Below are 20,509 nucleotides of genomic sequence, written 5' to 3'. Positions count from 1 at the left end.
GCGGGCGGGGGGGGGGCTGCATGCGAAAAAAAACAGGCTGAGGGGACAGGTAGGCCACATGCACCGTGTTTACTCAGGACTGATACCTGTCCAAGGCTTCTGTACAGTACGCGTGTGTGTGTGTGTGTGTGTGTGTATGTGTGTGTGTACTTGTATTTGCTACACTGTGGGGACAATTGTGGGGACCTACAAGGTCCCAATGAGGAGAAATGATGTTTTTGGGTTAGGGGTTTAGGACTAAGGTGTGAATTGAGTTTAGGTTTGGTTTAGGATTAGGTCTGTACTGGTAATGGTTAGGGTTAGGGTCAGGGTCAGGGTCAGGGTTAGGGTTAGGGTTAGGGGTGGGGTCAGGGTTAGGGTCAGGGTCAGGGTTAGGGTCAGGGTTAGGGTTAGGCTGTAGAAATGTATGGAAGTCAATGGAAAGTCCCCGCAAAGATAGGGAGACAGACGTGTGTGTGTGTGTGAGACGGGGGACCTCAGCCCAATCAGGCCTGGGCACTTTTTAAGACTAGGCACCAGTGTCACAACCAGCATGACCCACAGGGTTACGTAAGCCGAAGTACTACAGTATTTGTACTACTTTGAACTGGTTTATTAATAACTAACTTGTTTAACCTGAAAACCAGCGCATCATTGCCCTCTGACTGCAGCAGGGCATGACGGCTTATACACAACACCTTCTAGTTTAGCTTTGTTTGTTTGTTTAAAGGAGGTCGTTTTTAGAATTAGAAACCAAAAAAAAAGCTAACGTCCCACACCGAAGTAAAAGAAGAACCTGGTGAGAGTCTGTGTTCTGAACGGCGGCTGAAATGTGCTGACATTTCGGGAGCTAAGGGAAGCAGAACATTAGCAAAACACCAGCTAAACAACAACAACCAGATAAGGGATAAAAGTGGCTAAAGACTAGCTAAAAGATGCCAAATGCTTAAAAAAAATGCTAAAAGTAGCAGAAGGCTAGCTAAGAGCTGAATATAGCAACAAGCAAGCTAAAAGCAGCAAACAGCTAGCTAGAAGCTAAAAGTAGCAAAAAGATAAGCTTGCCCAAAGACTAGCTAGAAGCCAAAAGAAAACAGGACAAGGCTAGGTAAAAGTAGCAGAATGGTGGCTAAAGCTAAAAGTAGCCGAAGCAGACAGGAGTAAAGTAATCTGAAGCAAACGGAACAATGTGTTTGAAGGAATCAGAGGAAAATCTTTGTAAATAAATGTAAACGATCTGAAAAGCGTCGAAGCTGCTTCAGACCGAGCCGCCTCTGAACGAGCTGAACTTTAGCATACATGAAGTTCTGAAATAGTCGAAAGAACACAGAAGTAGTTAGATTTTATAAAGGTACAGAAAAAAACCCAACAACAACGGAGAACAGGAGAACAACAGTATGACGGGTGACACACACACACACACACACACACAGATATTTTGCTAACAGACAAACACACACAGTTGCCTCGGCGGGTGATAATGTCTGATGGGCTGGTTAGCAGAGTGAAGGAAGGCAGCAGCTCTCTAACAGAGCCTGAGGTTCTGTGTGTGTGAAGACAGACCAACAAACAAACAAACAAACAAACAAATGGTGGTTGTTGGTCTGACTGTGAGCTCTTAACAACACGCCGAACCTAAAAGAAAGAAAAAAAATGACCTGACCTGACCTGATAGGGACATTGTTTTGTCTGTTTGTTACCCATGTGTGTCTCGGATGGTTCCTGATGTCAGTCTCTCTCTCACACACACACACACACACACACACACACACACACACACACACACCTCTCTGTTCCACCGTCTGAACCCACATGAACCCAGCCCGTTGACTAAAATAGCTCTTATTGTGCACACTAAGCAGATAAAAGCTCCTGGAGGCTGATTGGTGTGTATCTGTGTCACTTCCTGGAAGTGTGTGTGTGTGTGTGTGTGTGTGTGTGGAAGTAGGGGTGACTGACCCCTGACCTGTTTCCACCAGTTTACCAGGCGCTGAGCGGCAGCGGGGTAAAAGAGGCGGAGCCTGGGATCAGGACCTGTAACAGGAAAGACTCCACACAATGACTCAGCAAAAAAAAAAAACCCTGACTCGACTCGATTTTCTGCCGCTGTTTTCCTCCAGCGGCAGGTTTCTGCCATGTCATGGTCTGCTGCCAGAGAAGGCATGATGCCGGTGTCCGTCTGTTAGCAAAATATCTCATCGACCGCTGGACGGATTTGAATGAAACTCCCACCAAGTAATCATTGGTTGTACATCTACAACTGATTACCTTTTGGTGTCGCTCTAATTTAAGATGGCCGCCACAGCTAATCGACTTTAGACAACACAAATATGGTTTTAACTTAGTCAGGTTTAAAGATACTGAGCTAACCTTTGGTGTGGTAGTAGCTGGGAGTCATCCACAACACGTGCTCTGATTGTGTGAGAATTGCTTGAACTTGCCCAATAACTGTTGGAGTCAATTGTGTCCGTCTGTTAGCAAAATATCTCATGAACCACTGGATGGATCTGAATTAAACTCCCACCAAGTAATCATTGGTTGTACATCTACAACTGATTACCTTTTGGAGTCACCCCAAGTCAAGATGGCCGCCACAGCTAATCAACATCATCGAACTCAAAAATGACTATAAGTCAGGTAATTATACAGATATTGAGCTAAACTTTGGTGTGCTAGTAGCCGAGACTGACCCTCAACTTCTACTTTGAGCATTGGCAGCTGTCGCGAGACCTCGCAGTTTCACACAAGCTGTTTGACCAGAACGGCTGTAAGTCATCATAAAATGATCTCAGTGGAAGACTCGAGCGTAAGAAGCGACGGGCGATATGCACTCCTTAAAGGAACGCTGGACCTTTATTTGGTTTTCAGTTTAAAAGGCAAAAATCAATCTGAAAACACCCTTTTTCTATCTAAATCCATTAGCAGGCTGCGTTAGTGTTCGGCCCGTGCGGCTGGCCGGCTTGCTGCGTGTTATTTGGCCCACAGATGGGTTGTGAAAGAGCCAAGTCCCGCTCCCCGGCAGACAACACACAACCTCTTGTGATGCATTCCTCTGTGACGTCAAACTCCCTGCCCCCGGGCCGCGAGGCGCAGCGCCGGATGTCCCAGAGAGAGAGACGCCAAAATCATCTTTGTGCGGCGAAAAGTCCAAAACTGATGGAAAATTTAGTTTAGTTTTTTTTTTTCACTCAGGTGAGGAGACGGGAGGGGATTTCCCCCGCTCCACTCCCGTACCACTCCCACTTCTGTTCCTTCACTTGGTCTTCAGGAAATACACGGATCCCGACTTGATCTTCTCCCCGTTCTCCCTCTCAGGTCCCTCTGTAGTTCTGTAGTTTAATCACAGCAGGAACGGTTCATCGGTGGTAAAATAGGAAGGCTTTTATTGTCTTAATCCAAACAGAAACAAACCCTCACTAAATGCTACAAAACCTAAACAACACTCGGCCTGCGGTGGAGCATCAGCTGCTCCTCGGAGGTCACTTCAGTAAAAACCGGACAGAAAGAAAACAGTCCAGGGGTCACACATGTCTGCGTTAGCTGAGCTGAATGAACCCAAACAGAACAGAAAGTTTCAGCTGTGGGATTGAAACTGCTGAAAGTCAACAGGAAGCAGCGTGCAGGACGGCCTCACCTGAGATAGTGCAGATATCGTGTCGGTCCACTCTCCCGCTCTTCGGAACGTTTCAGCACCGTCGTCAACGTCAGGAATGTTTGTGATTTTTCCAGAGACATCGATCCTTCGGGTTTAGTTTTTCCCCAGATCAGTTTCTGACCTGCGCTGGTGTTTGACCCCCGTCTGTTCAGGAAGCACTGCTGGCTTCTGGGCCATGTAGTTCTATTGGCTCGCGTTGGTGAAAGAAAACTACAACATGGCGGCACCTGTCCTGTGATTTTGTTTTTTTTTGTTTGTTTGTTTGTTTGTTTATTTACACTTTTTATACCGTACCTTCCATCCTGCTGAAGAAAATGTCTCTTAACGGGGAGGGCGGGGACAGAGGGGACAAAGAGGACAGAGGGGACAGAGAGGACAGAGGGGACAGAAAGGACAGAGGGGACAGAGAAGACATAGGGGACAGAGAGGACAGAGGGGACAGAAAGGACAGAGGGGCCACAGGGGACAGAGAACAGAGGGGACAGAGAGGACATAGGGGACAGAGAGGACAGAGGGGACAGAGAGGACAGAGGGGACAGAAAGGACAGAGGGGCCACAGGGGACAGAGAGGACACAGGGGACAGAGGGGCCACAGGGGACAGAGAGGACAGAGGAGCCACAGGGGACAGAGAGAACAGAGGGGACAGAGGGGCCACAGGGGACAGAGAGGACACAGGGGACAGAGAGGACACAGGGGACAGAGAGGACAGAGGGGCCACAGGGGACAGAGAGGACACAGGGGACAGAGGGGCCACAAGGGACAGAGAGGACACAGGGGACAGAGAGGACACAGGGGACAGAGGGGCCACAAGGGACAGAGAGGACACAGGGGACAGAGAGGACACAGGGGACAGAGGGAGAGCTGGACAGTGTCTCTGGATAAAGTGGGAGCAACAACAACTTTTGTTCTTCCTCCCTGAGTCTGTCAGGACGGCGGAGGACAGAGACGTATGGTCCTTAGACTTTTTTTTTCCTCCACGTTTTGCGTTTCCATAGAAACCGGCTCAGAGTGGTCCGGCAGTCATGGCGTGGTATACAACAGCTAACAAGTCGAGTTCACTCATCAACTCAACTCTGTTTGTCTGTTAGCAAAATATTTCATGAAGCACTGCACAGAGTTTAATGAAACTTTCAGGAAACAGTCAATGGATGTACCTCTACACCTCATTACCGTTTGGAGACAACATAATTCAAGATGGCTGCCACAGCTAGCTGACCTAACAAATCACAAAAATAGCTATATTTTGGTTAAATTTGCATCTATTGTTCTAAAACTTGATGTGGTAGTATTTGAGAGTGATTCCCACCACATACTTCAAGTGCTCCTCATGGCACGAGATCCTTGCTTAAAACTTTAGCATCAACCGTTGGAGTAAAACCCAGTTTCTCTGTTAGCAAAATATCTCATGCACCACTGGACAGAATTTATTGAAACCCTCTGGAAGTAATCGTTAGATGTACGTCTTGAGCTGATTAACTTTTGGAGCCAACCCAATTCAAAATGGCCGCCACAGCTAACCAACATCAGCCAACAGAAGAATGGCCGTTGAGCTCAGGTTCGACGTCGGCGCCGAGAGGCCTTCGTTAAACAAAAACATCTCGTGGTGTGACGTCGGGTTATTTTCAGGGATTCAAGACATCCTTTAAAATCAGTTTTTTAGTATTTTCTAATCATTTCCAGCATTTTTCTTATTGTCTTTAAGCACGTTGTTTAACTAAACTAAGCTGTGTTTACTGAGCTGTAGAAATACATTTCACACTAACATTACTGTCAGTAAACACCCCCCGCAGAATTAAGCAATTCATCAATACATTCCTTCATCATTTGTTGAATTCTCACGTCTTTTATTTGGATTAGAAGAAGAAACGTGTCAGATTGCAAAATGACACCAGAGTCCATGTTTGGAATTCAGAGCCTTTAAGAAGTTATTTTAATCATCACCTGTTTTGTTTCACTTAATGCTCCTTATAGATGACAACAGTTAGAAAATGGACCATTTATTGACAGTGAGGTTTATAATCCAGTCCGCCCTGTAGTGAGGAAAATCTGATATTTGGTCTTCACACATACTCACCGGCTTCAAACAAATATGTTGACATTTGTGCTTTATTTTATCATAATAAAATGCCATTTTCTCTGAAATCGTTGCTAATTGGTGCTAATACGTCGTGTTTGGGTTTGGATCTAAATCGCCTTTTCAGGTTAAAGCTCCTAAGAAAGAGAAGCAAAAAATATCGTCCTTGTAAAAAAAAAAACAAAAAAAAAAACCTTGAATCTTCCGCCCGATGGAGTCGGGGCTCGATGAACGGACTCTGGCAGAAACCAGATGAGGTTCAGGCTCTTTTTGTCTTCTTCAGACGGCAGAAAGTTTTGGTTCACATTTGTGGAAATATGTTTCTTTCTTTTCCTTTTTTTTTTTGAACTTTCCATTCCCCTTTTCTTGTCCCGGTCCTCCCAGCGGTCTGAGGCCCCCGCGCTCCTCCAGCTTCGTCCAAACGTTTCGCTCTCATCCCAGTAAGGGAGGGAGCGTGTGTGTGTGTGTGTGAGTGNTGTAATAAAGAAACAGAAACAGACATTTCTCTTTAGATTAAAATCACCAGGACATACGTACTTGTATTATACAGTCATACTTTAACGACAGACAAAATCTGTCCACATCATTTTGGGATGACAGCATGATAAAGATCCCTCAGATGAAGGGAATTAGGTCTAGAGTACAACCCCTGCAGCACATCACCACTTCTGACCACAAAATAAGCACTTTGGCCTTGTTTACATGACCCTGATCACCTTGAAACGTTAAAGATTTGCAGATGCTGACTGGAGAAAAAGTTCCACATTTACACGGTGCTCGTTGAACCCGCTGTAGTTTCCACGCCAGGCCACTAGTTGGCGCTTGCAGCCGCATGCGCGCTGACACCAGCCTCCCCAGTGTGTCAACGAACAGCAACAGAAATGTCAAGGGGCTGTTTACGCGGAGCTGTAACCGTTTACATTATGGAGAGACTGGTGTCCGGGAACTACAGCAGGTTCTGCGATCACCGTGTAAACGTGGAACTTTTCTCCACTCGACATCGGAAAATCTTTAACATTTCCAGGAGAACGGCCATGTGTGAACAGGGCCTTAGAAAGGTTTTACACTGAGCTGTTTTTCGGTGAAACTGTAGCGTTTCTGCTGCTGTTCAGACGTTCGTTCACACGACAACAGCGACCAGATTCTCTGACACTGAAACTTTTTGAACCCAGGTCTCAGTGTGGAACTTTTCAAACCCTCACGTTTGCGTTTCAAGGGAACCCACATTGTGGGAAATCACACACGTGCACCGCAGAGGCCTGCGGTCAGTAGCTGTTCTGCACGAGCAGATCATCAACAGTAATAATGGCGGACAGAGGAGACTGTGTGCCTCGTTGACAGCCTGGTGTCAGTGTTGCCAGATATACGATAATTCCCTTTTTTATAACATAGTTTCAGAGTCAAGTCCCCCTCCATTTCTGTGCACATGTTCACCAATCACAGCACACAGCTAATCTTACAACCTCCCCCCTCCAGAAAGCACACCTCACTCTGGACATGTGATAGTTTGGGTCAAAATACAATCATTTAAAGCGACAGTACGATAGTTCATCATTTTCTATCTGGCAACCCTGGAAACTACAGCAGGTTCAGCACAGCTGTGTCCATTTTTTTCAATCAGCAAGAAAACAACTTTTCCAGAGATGTCGTGTAAGCAGGGTCTTAATTTAACAACCTTAGCCCAATCTACATTAAGATTTTTACATTTTTTTTTTAAATTTATTGCCTAAAATTCGGGTCGTTTTAGTCTTAAAACGACATCCTTCAATCAATTTTGTGAGTCAGTCGAAGTTTTAAAGTGATGGAACTGTTTGGTTTAATGCAAACTATGGCTTCTCCAGTAACATTTTTGTCTTTTTTTTTTCCACCTGCCACACACACACACACACACACACACACACACACTAAAACCACCTGTGAGTCCTCATTGCTTAATATCCTCCGTGCCAGAAAGTCCTTCAGTTGTCATAAGAAACGGCAACATTACGAAGTGGTGAAAGGTTGACCGCTTCTGCGTTGTTGTTTTTTTTTTTATTTTAGAATCTGTTTCAGGTCTGAAACGCAGGGATGGAGGATTCAGAAATGAAATCCAACTGACAGAACAAACCAATGATGTAGCCTGAGTTTATTTACAGTTTGTGATTCAGTAAAGTTTCTTTGAAACTTGTTACCACTTTTATAAATGATGTAAGAAAATGTCGTTTGAAACGATCTAAAATGAAAAAAAAACCCTGACTTTAAACATTGAAGAGAACTCTATTATCTGGGACCACCTGCTCCACACAAACAGGCGCACAGCACGAAGGATGAAGAGGTTAACAAACACGCCGTGGACTCCAGGAACAGACGCAGGGGTTTTCAAGGAGCGATGACGCAGCAGCGGCCATTTTGTGTCCCAGAAACCCAGATTAGGAATCTGGAGACTTTTTATTACATCTTTCTGCCTTCATTCTGTCCAGCTGGAGCTGTGTGCTGAAATAAGGAAATTCTAAATCGGATTATAAAACTAAGAAACTGGAGGTGAACCGTTTATCCAAGAGTTCTTTCTCTGGAGTTGGATTAGCTGGTAACGTAGATGGCGACTGGCCCAGTTTTTCTGTTAGAATGTGCGGATGGAGAAGAAAAACAAATATAAAATTAACAAATAAAAACAGACGAGGCTTTAAGGTCCTTTTTAAACTTTAGTTTCAGAGTTGTGTTGTTGCACAGAGAGGGGGACTGAGTCTCTCTGGCCGATACTGAGACCGATTTTTAGAAATCAAGGCAGCCGATGGCTGATTTTGTTTTTGTCCAATATGTGTTTTTAATTTAGCAAAATATACCAATAATTGTTAACAGAAATAAATGTACATTTAACAACCCTTATAAGAACATGGACACCTAAAATATAAACAAGCATTCCTACTAAAACAGCTGTACTAATATATTTATTCTACATCCGGCCACAGTAAGCTGGTTGTAGCAGCTGGTGCTGCATCTTCATGATTAGTGAAGGATGCTCAGACGTGGCTGATTGCTGACTTTTTAAAATATCAGCAGATTAAAATCAGTCAGCTGATTTATTGCTCTCTCTCTAGTTGCTCATTCCTTCTGTCCAGCAGTTTCTGCGCCGTAATTATTGCCGTCCGCTGAAAAGAAAAAAAGGCGAAGCAGTGAGGTTTTTAGCTCCTCCCCCTTGTGTTTTGCGTGTCTGTCTGTTACCAAAATATTTCCTGAAGGACTGGTCAGAAAGAGCCAGCTGGGTGTCGATCAGTAACAGATAGTCACGGCAGCCGGCAGAGAAGAGAAAGCACCCAGTAGCTGACAGTCATAGACAACACATCCTCTGAATGCCCTGACCTTCGTTCAGGGCTAAAACTCCTGGCATGGAAGGCGGCGGGTGATGTGCGTTCCTTCAAGGAACGTTAAAAGCTTTTAAAGCTGAACCGAAACATGTTTTGAAGCCAACATCAGTTGAAAGAAAAGCATCAAATATGGTTGTTGTAAAACTTTCACAAAAACTTTCGTTGGAATTTATTGTTCGAACCAGCCAGAAAATACCACTGGAGTTTTATTGTTTTGGCTTCCTGAAAGACAAAAACTTTCCTCAGATTTGGATCCATAAACTCGAATGTGGGAATTACTATCAGAACTCTGGTTCGGACCACTTAAAAGAGGAGCACCGCTCCGACCCTCGTTAATGCGGCTTCACGCCAAAAAACAGGACCTTTTACGAATTCTGATTTTAAAAGGAAGGCAAATGGAAAGGAGGACATCTCCACAGAGAAGGAGACGGGAAACAGGAAATGTGACGTTGTAAGTTAAAAGGTCTGAGCTGCTCACAGGATTCAGAGCCGTTTGTTATTGATGAAAAAATATAATCACTCCATGTGTGATTAAACAAATGTCACAGTCTGACCCTGTTGTTGATCAGCTTACTCTGAAGCCCACTCACGTTGTTTACGAGTTAGCATCCGGTTAGCATCAGGTTAGCTTCAAGTTAGCAACTTAAACTCTCTCCTGTCATCTTCATGTTGATTTTCAGTGTTGCGTACTGATGTCATGACAACGATCTGGAAGTAATCGATGCTCACTATTCTATGTTCCCAACTCGGTCATTATGCATGTTGTTTTGTCGGCCATGACGGTCCTTGTGATCATCAGAATCTGAACCTGAGAGGTTTTAATCTGATGAGAAATCCAGCCATTGGTTCAGGTTCATACTGGCATGGTCGTATATCCATTACTCCGCGAAGTCTTCTGGCATTCCTTTGTGTTCAAAAAAGGCTTCTTCTTCCATTTCCACTAGTACACAACAGGACAATAGCGCTTGTCATGAACCCAGGACGGAACAAATCACCCACTTCGGAAATTATTGACTAAAACGCTAAAACAGTTTAAACTTTTAGGTACGGTAAAAAAAAAAAAACGGTTCCCCACAATGTTGCGTGGATGTGTTTGACTAAACAACGTTCACGAAACGTCAATTATTTGAGATTGGATTTCAGTCCAGGATAGTGAAAGGTAGGAGTGGTTGTTGGCGGGACACTTTGATGGACTGCAGCGAGGCCGCGGGGACCACGTGACGGCGCCGCTTCAAAGAGCTGCTCTGTGCTTTGTTGCGAGCCGTGTGTTGTGCACACTGACCCATTGTCTCCAGTAAAGGCCTCACAGCAGACCTGACCACAGGCCCTTTATCTGGGAATACTTCAGAGTGTGTGTGTGTGTGTGTGTTTAGCCACATCTACACAGAAGGAGAAGAATCCTCTGATTATGGTTTGTGGCTCTGTAAAAGCGCCTCCGAGCAGTGTGTGATTTGTTGGGAGTCAGGACGGTCTTTAGGTGCAGTTTATAGATTGAAATTAGAAATAAAACAAGCAAATGTTTTATTTTTAAAAGTCGACAATAAGGAGGAAACAGGAATCCTTTTCCTCGCGTTACTGCAGTTATGTGGTGCGGTGTTGTTTCCTTGTGGTCCTTATTGTTCCCACATATTTAAAACTTCAGCAAGCGCTCAGCTTCAGCGCTCGCTGCTGATTGAGTTTTCTACTGATTTAAAGAGTTTTAATTCTTAAAGGTGCCGTTTGTCACCCCTTTAACGGGCCTCGGTGCCGTCTCTTTGTTCTCCCAACATTCACGGCGTCACAGCCGTTAGGAGAGTGGGCAGCTCTTTCTTTCCTTCCTTCTGAAAATGAAGGTTGTTTTCGTGTTCTTTCTCATCCGCTCAACGCCGTTCGTCTCCAAAGCCGCCAAGCGGAGACGACGATTGCCTCGGGGCGAGTTGACAAGCTGCGTTTCTGCACAGTCACAGCGTGTGGAAGTTGTAATTAAAGACCTAAAAAAAAAAACCAACAAGAAAGAGAATCCAGTCTGGGCTCTCCGCTAAGTGAGGCTCGGCGGTGCATTCAGTCGGGGCGGGGCGGGGGGCTAATTGACCCAGAAGTCCGGCGTCACGGTTCGTCTTCTCGGGACACGAGGCTGTGTGTGCCCAGAGCTCCCTGCGTGTGTTTTTGTGATCGGTGAGCGTTCCATTAAGCGTCCGAGCCCCGCGGACGGTCGTTTTGTAGAGTTGGCCATCGCTTGAATTTGAACGATTTTCCACTTCCTGGTTTCCATTCTGGTTCCTAACCGTTCTCCAATCAGATTCTTTTACGAGACAATATATGCTGGAACCTTTCTGTGGCCCTCTTCAGTTTGTTCCACCCTTGGTGTGGTGAACGCAGCAGCACATCGTGGAAACTGGCCAACTGCCCGACTAACGTTAGCGATTTCAGGTCGATTGTCTGTAAAACAAAAATCCCTGGGCTAATGAGTAATGAGTTGAGCCACCGTTTTACATCGAGCATAACTTGTTAGCTGCCTCAGGTTTGGTATAAAACATATTTTATAGTTTTCCATACCTGATTCTGACTGCAGTGGTCCCAGGCTGAGGCCACCATCTCTGGGTCCACCTGAAACAGAAGCTGGAGCTCCACGTTCATTAGTTTGACTCAAACACACTAAAACTGACTAAACTTAACCCTAAACACACCAAACTACACCCTAACTATAACATCCCAACATGTTAAATATCATAAATCTCACATCTCACTCGCCTGCTTGCGTTTTTTTGGCGCCGCCGAACTTCCTTCAACTTTTGCGCCATTTTCTTCTTCTTCCTGTAGATTTTTTGTCGCTGGACAGATCACTTCGGGCCTCCGTCAGATTGGAGAGCGGGGGGGTGTTTTATCGTTCGGCGGGGTTGGGGGTGAGATCGGACGGAGGATGGGGGAGTTTCCTCTCTGAGACTCTCCGTCTTGGCCGCTGCCTCTCGCTCCAACGCTTCAAATGTGACGATGATTTTCAGAAAAAGACGTGGCGTGAATTATTTCTCATAACTCTGGTTTTCTTTGGCCTATCGACACGATTTAAAAACTGGTGTGAAGCTTGAAGTCTGGACTGTCGACACAAATTGAACCAGAGTCTCAGAGAGGGTGGATCTCTCCTGTAAGAGCGATTTAAATTGGTCGTGTGACTGGGACGTGTGACACTGTCCATGGTTGCGCACACTTCTTCTGAGTGTCGAAACCACGGGTTGAAACATAAAAACCGTATCTGAACGATTCTGGGAGAATTGGAACGTTGGTCCTGGTTCCAATCAATTCTCGAGACTTGATGCCCAAACCTGTTCAGGACGTGAGTCCTTAACTAAGGCAGTGATGATCCCAGACGTCTGAAGGAGGACCTCCTGTTGGGACGGGGACAGGGGACCTGTCCTCTATTTGGGACAGCAGCTCAGGGTGGTTTTTTTACTCTTCATCATCTAGAACAGTGGTGTCCAATCCTGGTCCTGGAGGGCCACCATCCTGCATGTTTTCCTTGTTTCTCTGCTCCAACACACCTGATTCAGAGGTTAAATCACCTCTTCTTGTTCTGCAGAAGCCTGTTAATCACCCATTGATTCAAATCAGGTGTGTTGGAGCAGAGAAACAAGGAAAACATGCAGGATGGTGGCCCTCCAGGACCAGGATTGGACACCACTGATCCAGAACAAAGCCAGACCAGAGCAGCACAGTAGTGTTTGGTTGTAGTTCTCCTGCTGGAGTTGGTTTCCATGTTGGAATTTGTGTTTTCCTTCAACCGTTTGATATGCCACGCAGTCACATCTCTTTTTTATTGTTTTGCCATTTCCTTTTGTTATTTCTTTCCTGCGTTTCCTGTCTTTTTCGTGTCTTTTGCTCTAAGCAGGTCCTGAAGTGTGATTTCTGTGTGAGCTGAACACCTCACGCAGCTCCTGTTTCTCTCCGTTCTTCACGCTGGCGTTTAGTGGAAAACCGACCGATGTGTAGAGTCGCAGGAACCCGATCGACATTAAACCTCCAGCCGCACTTCCTGTTTAACTTGTTGCGTCTGACGGGCCACAGAACTTCCTGCTGCACCAGAAGTCTTAGAGAGGAGGGCGTTTTTGCTTGACGCGCCGTTACTGACGAGCTGCTCTGCGGTCGGCGCAAAATATGGCAAATAGTGCGCATTTCTACAGAGTGAGAGCTTCAACTGCACCTGTGTTCAGCCTTTTATTAAAAATCAAAGCACTCCTCCTGTTTGAGCAACCGTTTCAGAAAATCACATTTGTTTTTTTTTTTTTTAGAAAATGAAGTAGAGAGTAGAGAGTAGAGCCAACAATAGAGTCGCCCCGTATCCTGTCGAGTAAAAACAACCTGAAGTGGTTGTAAAGACGGATTTACAGAGAAGCAGAAATAAAGAACTCTCTGTGAGGACAGTAAGGACTCACTGTCAGCTCAGAAACAGTCATTTAGCTGCACACAGCAACCTCTACATCATTGCGTCCCCCCACCATGAAAAGCGGGCGATTATGTTATGTTAGCAAAATATCTCATTAACCACTGGACAGATTTGAATAAAACTCAGAAACGAAAATCTACAGCTGATGAACTTTGGAGTCAACCTAATTGAAGATGGCCGCCACAACTAATCACCCTTAGCAAATGCAAAAAGGACTACAAGTCAGCCATTTTTACAGATATTGAGCTGAAATGTGGTGTGGTGGTAGCTGAGAGTCATTCCTGACTCGAGCTCTGAGCAGATTTAATGCGGTCTTTGGTCAAAGCTTTGGGTGAAAGGTTAGTTTTGTTTGTTTTCTAGTTATTGTTCCTGTTTTTAAAGTGTTATATGGATGCAGTTAGTGAGGACATGGACGTAGTTGGATTGAGGACAGAGTTAGATGGAGGCAACCCCTGAAAAGGGAGCAGCGGAAAGACGAAGAAGAAGAAAGCTTTAAAAGTGAAATGTAATTAATTTAGTCAGATTGGAGGAAAGCTTCTGTTTCGTAAACCAGCTCAGATTTCCTGTCGAGTCGTTTGGGTCGCGGACGTGCTTCAGGACGCACCCTTGTGTCTGATTTTGGACGCCGTCTCACGTCTCGCTTGTGTGTTTCCAGTTACGGCGTCCTGCTGTGGGAGCTGCTGACAGGAGAGGCGCCCTACAGGGGGATCGATGGGCTCGCCGTCGCCTACGGAGTCGCCGTCAACAAGCTCACCCTGCCCATCCCGTCCACGTGTCCGGAGCCCTTCGCACAGCTCATGTCAGGTGGGATTTCGGCGCCGTCTGTTCGGCTCGCGGGGCACAGCGGCCAAACGCCTTCCGCCGTGTGTTTAATGTCTGCTCCATTTCTGCTGAGCCGGGGTCCCCTCCTTTCTGTCAGCTTGTCGGATTTAAAAAGCAGAAAGAAATGCTCCAAACCACCGGTGGCCACCTCCGAGGATTAATTAATTAATGCATTGGTTTTTGATCTGCTTATTACGCCCAAAGTTTTTGCAACAAATTATGCAAAACTCCCCAAAGCAAGCTAATTAAGCGGAACACTTCGAGTAAAGGGATCAGCTTGTCTCTACAATCTGCCGGCGCCAAATGCCTGCAACGTGTGTAAATAAAAATTACTGGCATTGCAGGAGACTCATTAAATCTTACCGAGCAGAGAAACATCCATGCGAGTGAGTCGTCTGGCCTGATTTAAGGCTTTCCAATCAGAGCCGCCAGTTGTTGGGGTGAGCGTCGTGGCTAACGAGCGAGTCACTTCCTGCTAACGGGCTGCACCGACGGATGTTTAGCTCCCGTTTCCAAGACCAAATTAAAAGTTTACTCGCGTCGTGCCGCTGTGTGTTCCCCCCTGACAGAGTGCTGGGACCAGGACCCCCACCGGAGGCCCAACTTCGACTCCATCCTGGCCCAGCTGACCGCCCTGGAGCAGCAGGTGAAGGACGAGATGCCGCAGGAGTCCTTCCACTCGCTGCAGGAGGACTGGAAGCTGGAGATCCAGGACATGTTCGACGAGCTCCGCGCCAAGGAGAAAGTAAGGGCCGGGCCGAGACCTGCTCCTCGTTACGTAGGGGACGCGGCGTCTCCGAGGGTGTTCCTGACGGTGTTCCTGACGGTGTCCCGGTTAGGTAAAATCAGAGCGAAACAACTCAAACCTTCTGTTATTCAAGTTATGGTGATGGCCCCTGTAACCTAAATAAAAAGTAAGGCTGATTTGTAAAATAACTGTCAGAAAATGTGCAAAGTTGGTCAGTATAGAGATTTTGTTCAGTTTATATTTGGGTTGGACCCGGGGTGTTTCTGTGTGGCGTTTACATGGTGCCATTTCCCAACAAAACTCATCTCCAAATCTTAAAACCTAATTCGGTTCCAAACAGATCCAGATCCAAGTCCAGCTGCATACAATACAATACAGTCCCATTAAGCACATTATAACAGGCCTGGGATCAGTTAGAAGCCGTAATGTAAATATTCATCTGAAGAAACGTGTTTATGTTCAGGCTTGTGTCTCAAGCCTTTTATTTTTGTCATGGTTCTAGAGGGCTAGAGGTGTGTTTTCACACCTGCACAGGAGCTCTGCTTATGACAGACAAAACAAAGAAATCCAAGCGTACAGGCCCACATGTCCAGGTCAGACCGCACCGAGGATAAATAAGGAATTAATTAGAAAACTGGTCCAGATCTGCCCGTCTTCATTCCAGCAGATCGGGTCCTAAAGCTGCAGCAGGTGTGATTCAGGTGGACACGTGGTCCAACTGGTCTCCAGGACTTAGGAGGGAGTGAGACCGAGTGAGTCCCCAGCCGGCGTCTGCCAGTCTCAGCCCGTAACGTGCCGTCAGATACGATGAGCCGCAGCCCGTCGCTGCTCTCCGTGCCCACGCTCAGTTCGGATCGGGCCCATGAGATACCAAGAACTAATGTCGAGCGCTGGGACGGCAGAATAGAGAGCGAGGGAGTCGTTTGCGTGTTTTACTCCTGGTTCGGATCAAACGGCCGTGCTCTTGGTGCAGAAACCATCCAGAGCGGGCCTGAAACGATCCGTTTCTGGCTTCCTCGTAAACGTCTGACGTCGAGGTGCTGAGCTACTAAACTGAGCTAATCGAGGAGCGAGGCTTGGGACTGGCACTGAGCTCAAACATGGCGTCTCCTGATGCTATAAAGATGAAAGCGGTGATTTCAACTCGTTTAGCTCTTTTAAATTGAGTGGTTTTTAGGATTTTTCATTCATTCAGCTGATCCTCCGTGCCCTCCTTTCGCCAGGAGCTGCGGTGCCGCGAGGAGGAGCTGAAGCGGGCCGCCCTGGAGCAGAAGTCCCACGAGGAGTTCCTGCGGCAGCGCGAGCAGCAGCTGGCCCAGTGGGAGCAGGACGTGTTCGAGCGCGAGCTCAGCCTGCTCATCCTCAACCAGAACCAGGAGAAGCCCAACGTCAAGAAGAGGAAGGGCACCTTCAAGAAGCACAAGCTCAAGGGCAAGAACGGCGAGAAGATCAGCATGCCCCAAGGTGTGTGTGTGTGTGTGTGTTTTCACTCTGTCACTGAGCCGTAACTCTTGTAAAAGCATTCAGTGTGTGAGTAAACAGCGATCTGCAGGGAGCACGCCGAGCTGCTGCTCCCCCCCAGCTGCTGGGGCTCTGACAAAGTCCCACACACACAGCAGCAGTTCCCATCCGCACTTTCAATGCTCCTCCGAGTGTATTTTGGGCTGAGCAAGCATGCGTAAATGCGCTGTCTGTGTGTGTGTTTGTGTGCGTTTGTCAGCGTGTGTGTGTGTTGTGGTCAGGCCTTTCCCAGCAGCAGCAGCAGCAGGGCGGTGATGTGGTGGTGGTGGTGGTGGTGGGGGGGTTGATGAGAGGGGAGAGCGAGCCAACCACGCCTCGACGCTTCCTGTCCATGGATATACTGAGGCGGCGCTCACTTTCTCGCTCTCCCGCTTTCTTTTTCGAGAAGCCGTCCTTTCCCCTCCTGTTCCCCACTCTCATTCTTACCCTATCTGACCCCCCCCCCTCTTCCTCTTACCAGCACTATTATTATCTGCTCATTCCTCCTGTCTCTCTCTCTCTCTCTCTTACTCTTCATCCCCTAAAGGAACCCTCTGCAGCGCGCTTTATTGTCGAGACGTAAACAAAGCGGATTTACTTGTTCACACGTGGGATTTATTTGTCGCTTACGCAAACAACATATGTGATAAAGCGCAGGTTTCCGTGCTCGCTGAAAGACTAATGTGAGACAATAAACGCTGGGAATTTAAATCTATTGTAGAACCCTTCAAAGGTTCTGAAAAGGGAAACGGCAGTCGTGACTAATAGAGGCTCTGCAGCAGCATTTTTTAAATCATTTTAATGTGGCTAAATGTTCAAAAAGGCAAATGATTTAGCAGCGCTTCTGTGGCGTGGAGAAAATTGAACAGTTCCACATTTTTGGTGCAAGAAAACCTGTAACATTACTTGAAACTGTACATTTCTTTACCGGAGAAATGTACTGAACAACATATGCTACTAAAGCTAACACCTTAGCTAGCTAGCTAGCTTAGCACCTCAGTACTGATGTTAACAGGATTTAATTTGTGTTTTGAGTTATGAACAGTTGCATTTTACCCAGCTGTCCTTTTTATAACCACCGAGAAACTTGAGTCAATACGCTTCACTTGAACAAAACACATGCTACGTTAGCTAATGCCTCGGCTAGCTAGCGTAGCTCAACAGTAAAGATAAAAGGCTGTTTTGGACATTTTAATGTGGAGTTCTGAACAATTATCTTTTCTAAATAGCTGTTTAAATGATATGAAGAAAGAAATAAAGCTGATTTATTTATTTATCGTTGCTTTGGAGTACATAAATCTGTGTGGAGAAGTAGTTTGAGGTCTGACAGGACCGACAAGCTAACAGCTAGTTTAAACAAGGCCACGGTGGATTTCCACCATCTTTAAACATTTTTCACAGCTGCTGGTTTCCTAATGTAATGTAGCGGCAGCTTTCCAGGACGCGCTGGAAGTTCTACAGCTAGCTGCCGCCGCTGTTTGTGCAGGCGAATAATGGCAGAATTCCATGTGAGTAACCATGAAACGAGGCAGTACGGTGTGTTGGAGACTGCAGCTGTTTTCAGATTGCTTCGTTTACTTCTAGCTTAGCCTCGGCTGCGTCCGGACTAGCCGTTAGCTCGTCGATCCTCTGCTTCCTGTCATCCTGTCTGGTCAAAGAGCTATCTACGACAGGTAAGATGTTAACTGTTCATAACCTTTTCCACCATAAGAAGCTAATGGTTCTTAGCTTCTTATAGCTGCTAACAGTCAGCTTCCCTTTCGTGACAAAGTTAACATTTATAAAATTGTGCCTTTTTTTTATTGTTTTAATCTGCTTCCGACGCTCCCTTTGTTGAGCCCCGCTGCTGCTGGGAAAAACCTGAGCAGCTGTGCTCCCACACGAGTCATTTCAGCGGATAGATTATTAAATCCACAGTGCAAAGCAATTTTTTAAGGAGAGGTAATTAAGAAAGACGATAGCGCAAATAACAAATTGAGAGGAGGAAATGAGTGTATTGAGTGCTCTTTAATTTCAGCTTCATTATCCAAAGGCATGTATTAGTGTCAGGTAATGTCTTCTTAAAGCATCATCCTGGTGTTGCTGACTGTCCGTTTCTTAACATCGGAAGCTTGGAAATGATGACGTCTGGATCTCAGTCAGCAGACCCAATAAATGATTTAAAACCTTACAGAACGACTCTGCGATTTAAGCCTGGATGACATGGATTTATAATATATTATATGTGTTGTTTTTCGTCAAATCAAAACAAAAGCTCTGTAATCGTGTTCGCTCATTACAAATAATTAGGCTTTTAGTTCAGTGGATGTTAAAGCTGCTCGTTTGAAAGTCAAATGTATCGATTCAGCAACAAGCGTAAATCATTTAGATTCAATTTGAAGCTAATTTATGATTAATAATTTGATACGAGGACAGTTTTGAGGGTGGGGGGGAGCCCACCATCACGCAGAATGACAGTACTAACTGTATTTAATTAATGATTGAAGATAGAATCAGAGTTAATTACAGATTTAGGCTGTTTACTGTTAAACTGTCCCTTTCATACCTGATATATTCATCCTCAGCACAGTTGTAGCTAATGACAGTTTTAGATCACAAACAGTTTAATCCTCTTACAGATTCAGGATCTCCTTATGGAGCAAACTGGACTCTGAAGCTTGGGATTCGCCGGTGTTCTCAGAAGGCTGAGTATAAAACTGTTAGCTCTCAGATAAACACGATGAGTAAGAAATAAGTGAAGTTTCACAGAGACAGACGCAGCGGTGGGCCGTGCGTTTCACACCCAGCACTCCGTTTGAATCGGCTCAGCCCTCAGTAACGACTTTACGGCGATTCAAACGATCTTATTATGCAGAAATCAGGTTTAAAGAACTGTTGCATCATGGGTAGATAACCTGTGTAGCCAGAAACAAGGAAGAAACATCGGAACAAAAGTTAACTCTAACAATAATCGTAGGAAATTTTAATATTATTTCGTGGTTATTTTTGGGAAATAGCTACATTTTACTCTCTGTCCTCAGGAAGAGTTGAGTTACTGTGCCGCTCAGGAAACTCCCGCGCTTCAGTTCCATCAGGAAGTCCTTTCCTGTCGCCGTCAGAGCTGATCAGAGCTTCTGAGATTCCCGCCCTTTTCTCAGCGATGGCCAGCTTTTCTTGGAAAACGGCTCGGACAAGAAATCTGCCACCAAATCTGTTCCTTTGCCTCCTCAAGCCGTCGCAGACTCATTTTGCTACCTCTGGCTGTCCAATCAGAGAGTGCGACTACGCTAATGTTCCCGTGCGGCTAAATCCAAACCCGATTGGTTGATTGATGCGTATTTTATGCGACGAGGCCTGTGGAACTGACTGAAGGCCTCCGGGCAGGTTTCTTTGACCCCAGCAACAAATACTGGCTGAAATGTGATTGGTTCAATACTTTTATAAAATCAAACCACCTCTGGAAGCAGAGCAACCAGGGGTGTGCGCTACGAAAGGAAGCGGATGGATCATTTTGGATCTAATAAGTATTCATGATTCAGATGTTGTTGTAGGCCTTCAGAGCTCTGTGGAGACAAAGAAATAAAGAGTTGCTACCTTTAAGCTAACAATAGGAATGTCTAACATCGTCTTGTGTGTGTGTGTGTGTGTGTGTGTGTGTGTGTGTGTGCGTGTTTTGCAGATTTCATCCATAAAATAACAGTCCAGGCGTCCCCCGGTCTGGAAAAGAGGAGGAACTCTCCCGATTTGGGTCCGGGCTCCTCGCCTTCCTTCGGCCCACGGTTTCGTGCAATCCAACGTGAGTGAAGTGATTTCGGTCTTGCACACACACACACACACACACGTTGACTGTTTGCTTCAGGACCACGAGCTGCAGCGGGGACTGTAGCGAACGATGGCGCACGTTTGCAGCACCACATTTCTGTTTCCAAACTCCCACCTCCTTTCATGTCCTCTTAAACACTCCCGTCTTTTGTCCCCCCCACCCCCTACCCC

At 46.0% G+C, this 20,509-nt stretch overlaps 1 protein-coding gene across 1 annotated transcript in view; it reads left to right on the top strand.

Annotated features, from left to right (window-relative positions):
- LOC108239385 (mitogen-activated protein kinase kinase kinase 11) overlaps positions 1 to 20,509 on the top strand; it is a gene marked incomplete in the record, with an annotated part of 54,833 nt that overhangs the window by 17,817 nt on the left and 16,507 nt on the right. The window contains 4 exon segments of the mRNA XM_025007201.2: positions 14,123 to 14,271; positions 14,859 to 15,034; positions 16,261 to 16,501; positions 20,196 to 20,312. Of these exon segments, the coding sequence (XP_024862969.1) occupies positions 14,123 to 14,271; positions 14,859 to 15,034; positions 16,261 to 16,501; positions 20,196 to 20,312 (683 nt within the window).

This window comes from Kryptolebias marmoratus, linkage group LG7, assembly GCF_001649575.2.
Source record: "Kryptolebias marmoratus isolate JLee-2015 linkage group LG7, ASM164957v2, whole genome shotgun sequence".
NCBI classification, from domain to species: Eukaryota; Metazoa; Chordata; class Actinopteri; order Cyprinodontiformes; family Rivulidae; genus Kryptolebias; species Kryptolebias marmoratus.
The sequence above is the reverse complement of the archived record's forward strand: the minus strand, read 5'-3'. Positions and strand labels throughout refer to the sequence as shown.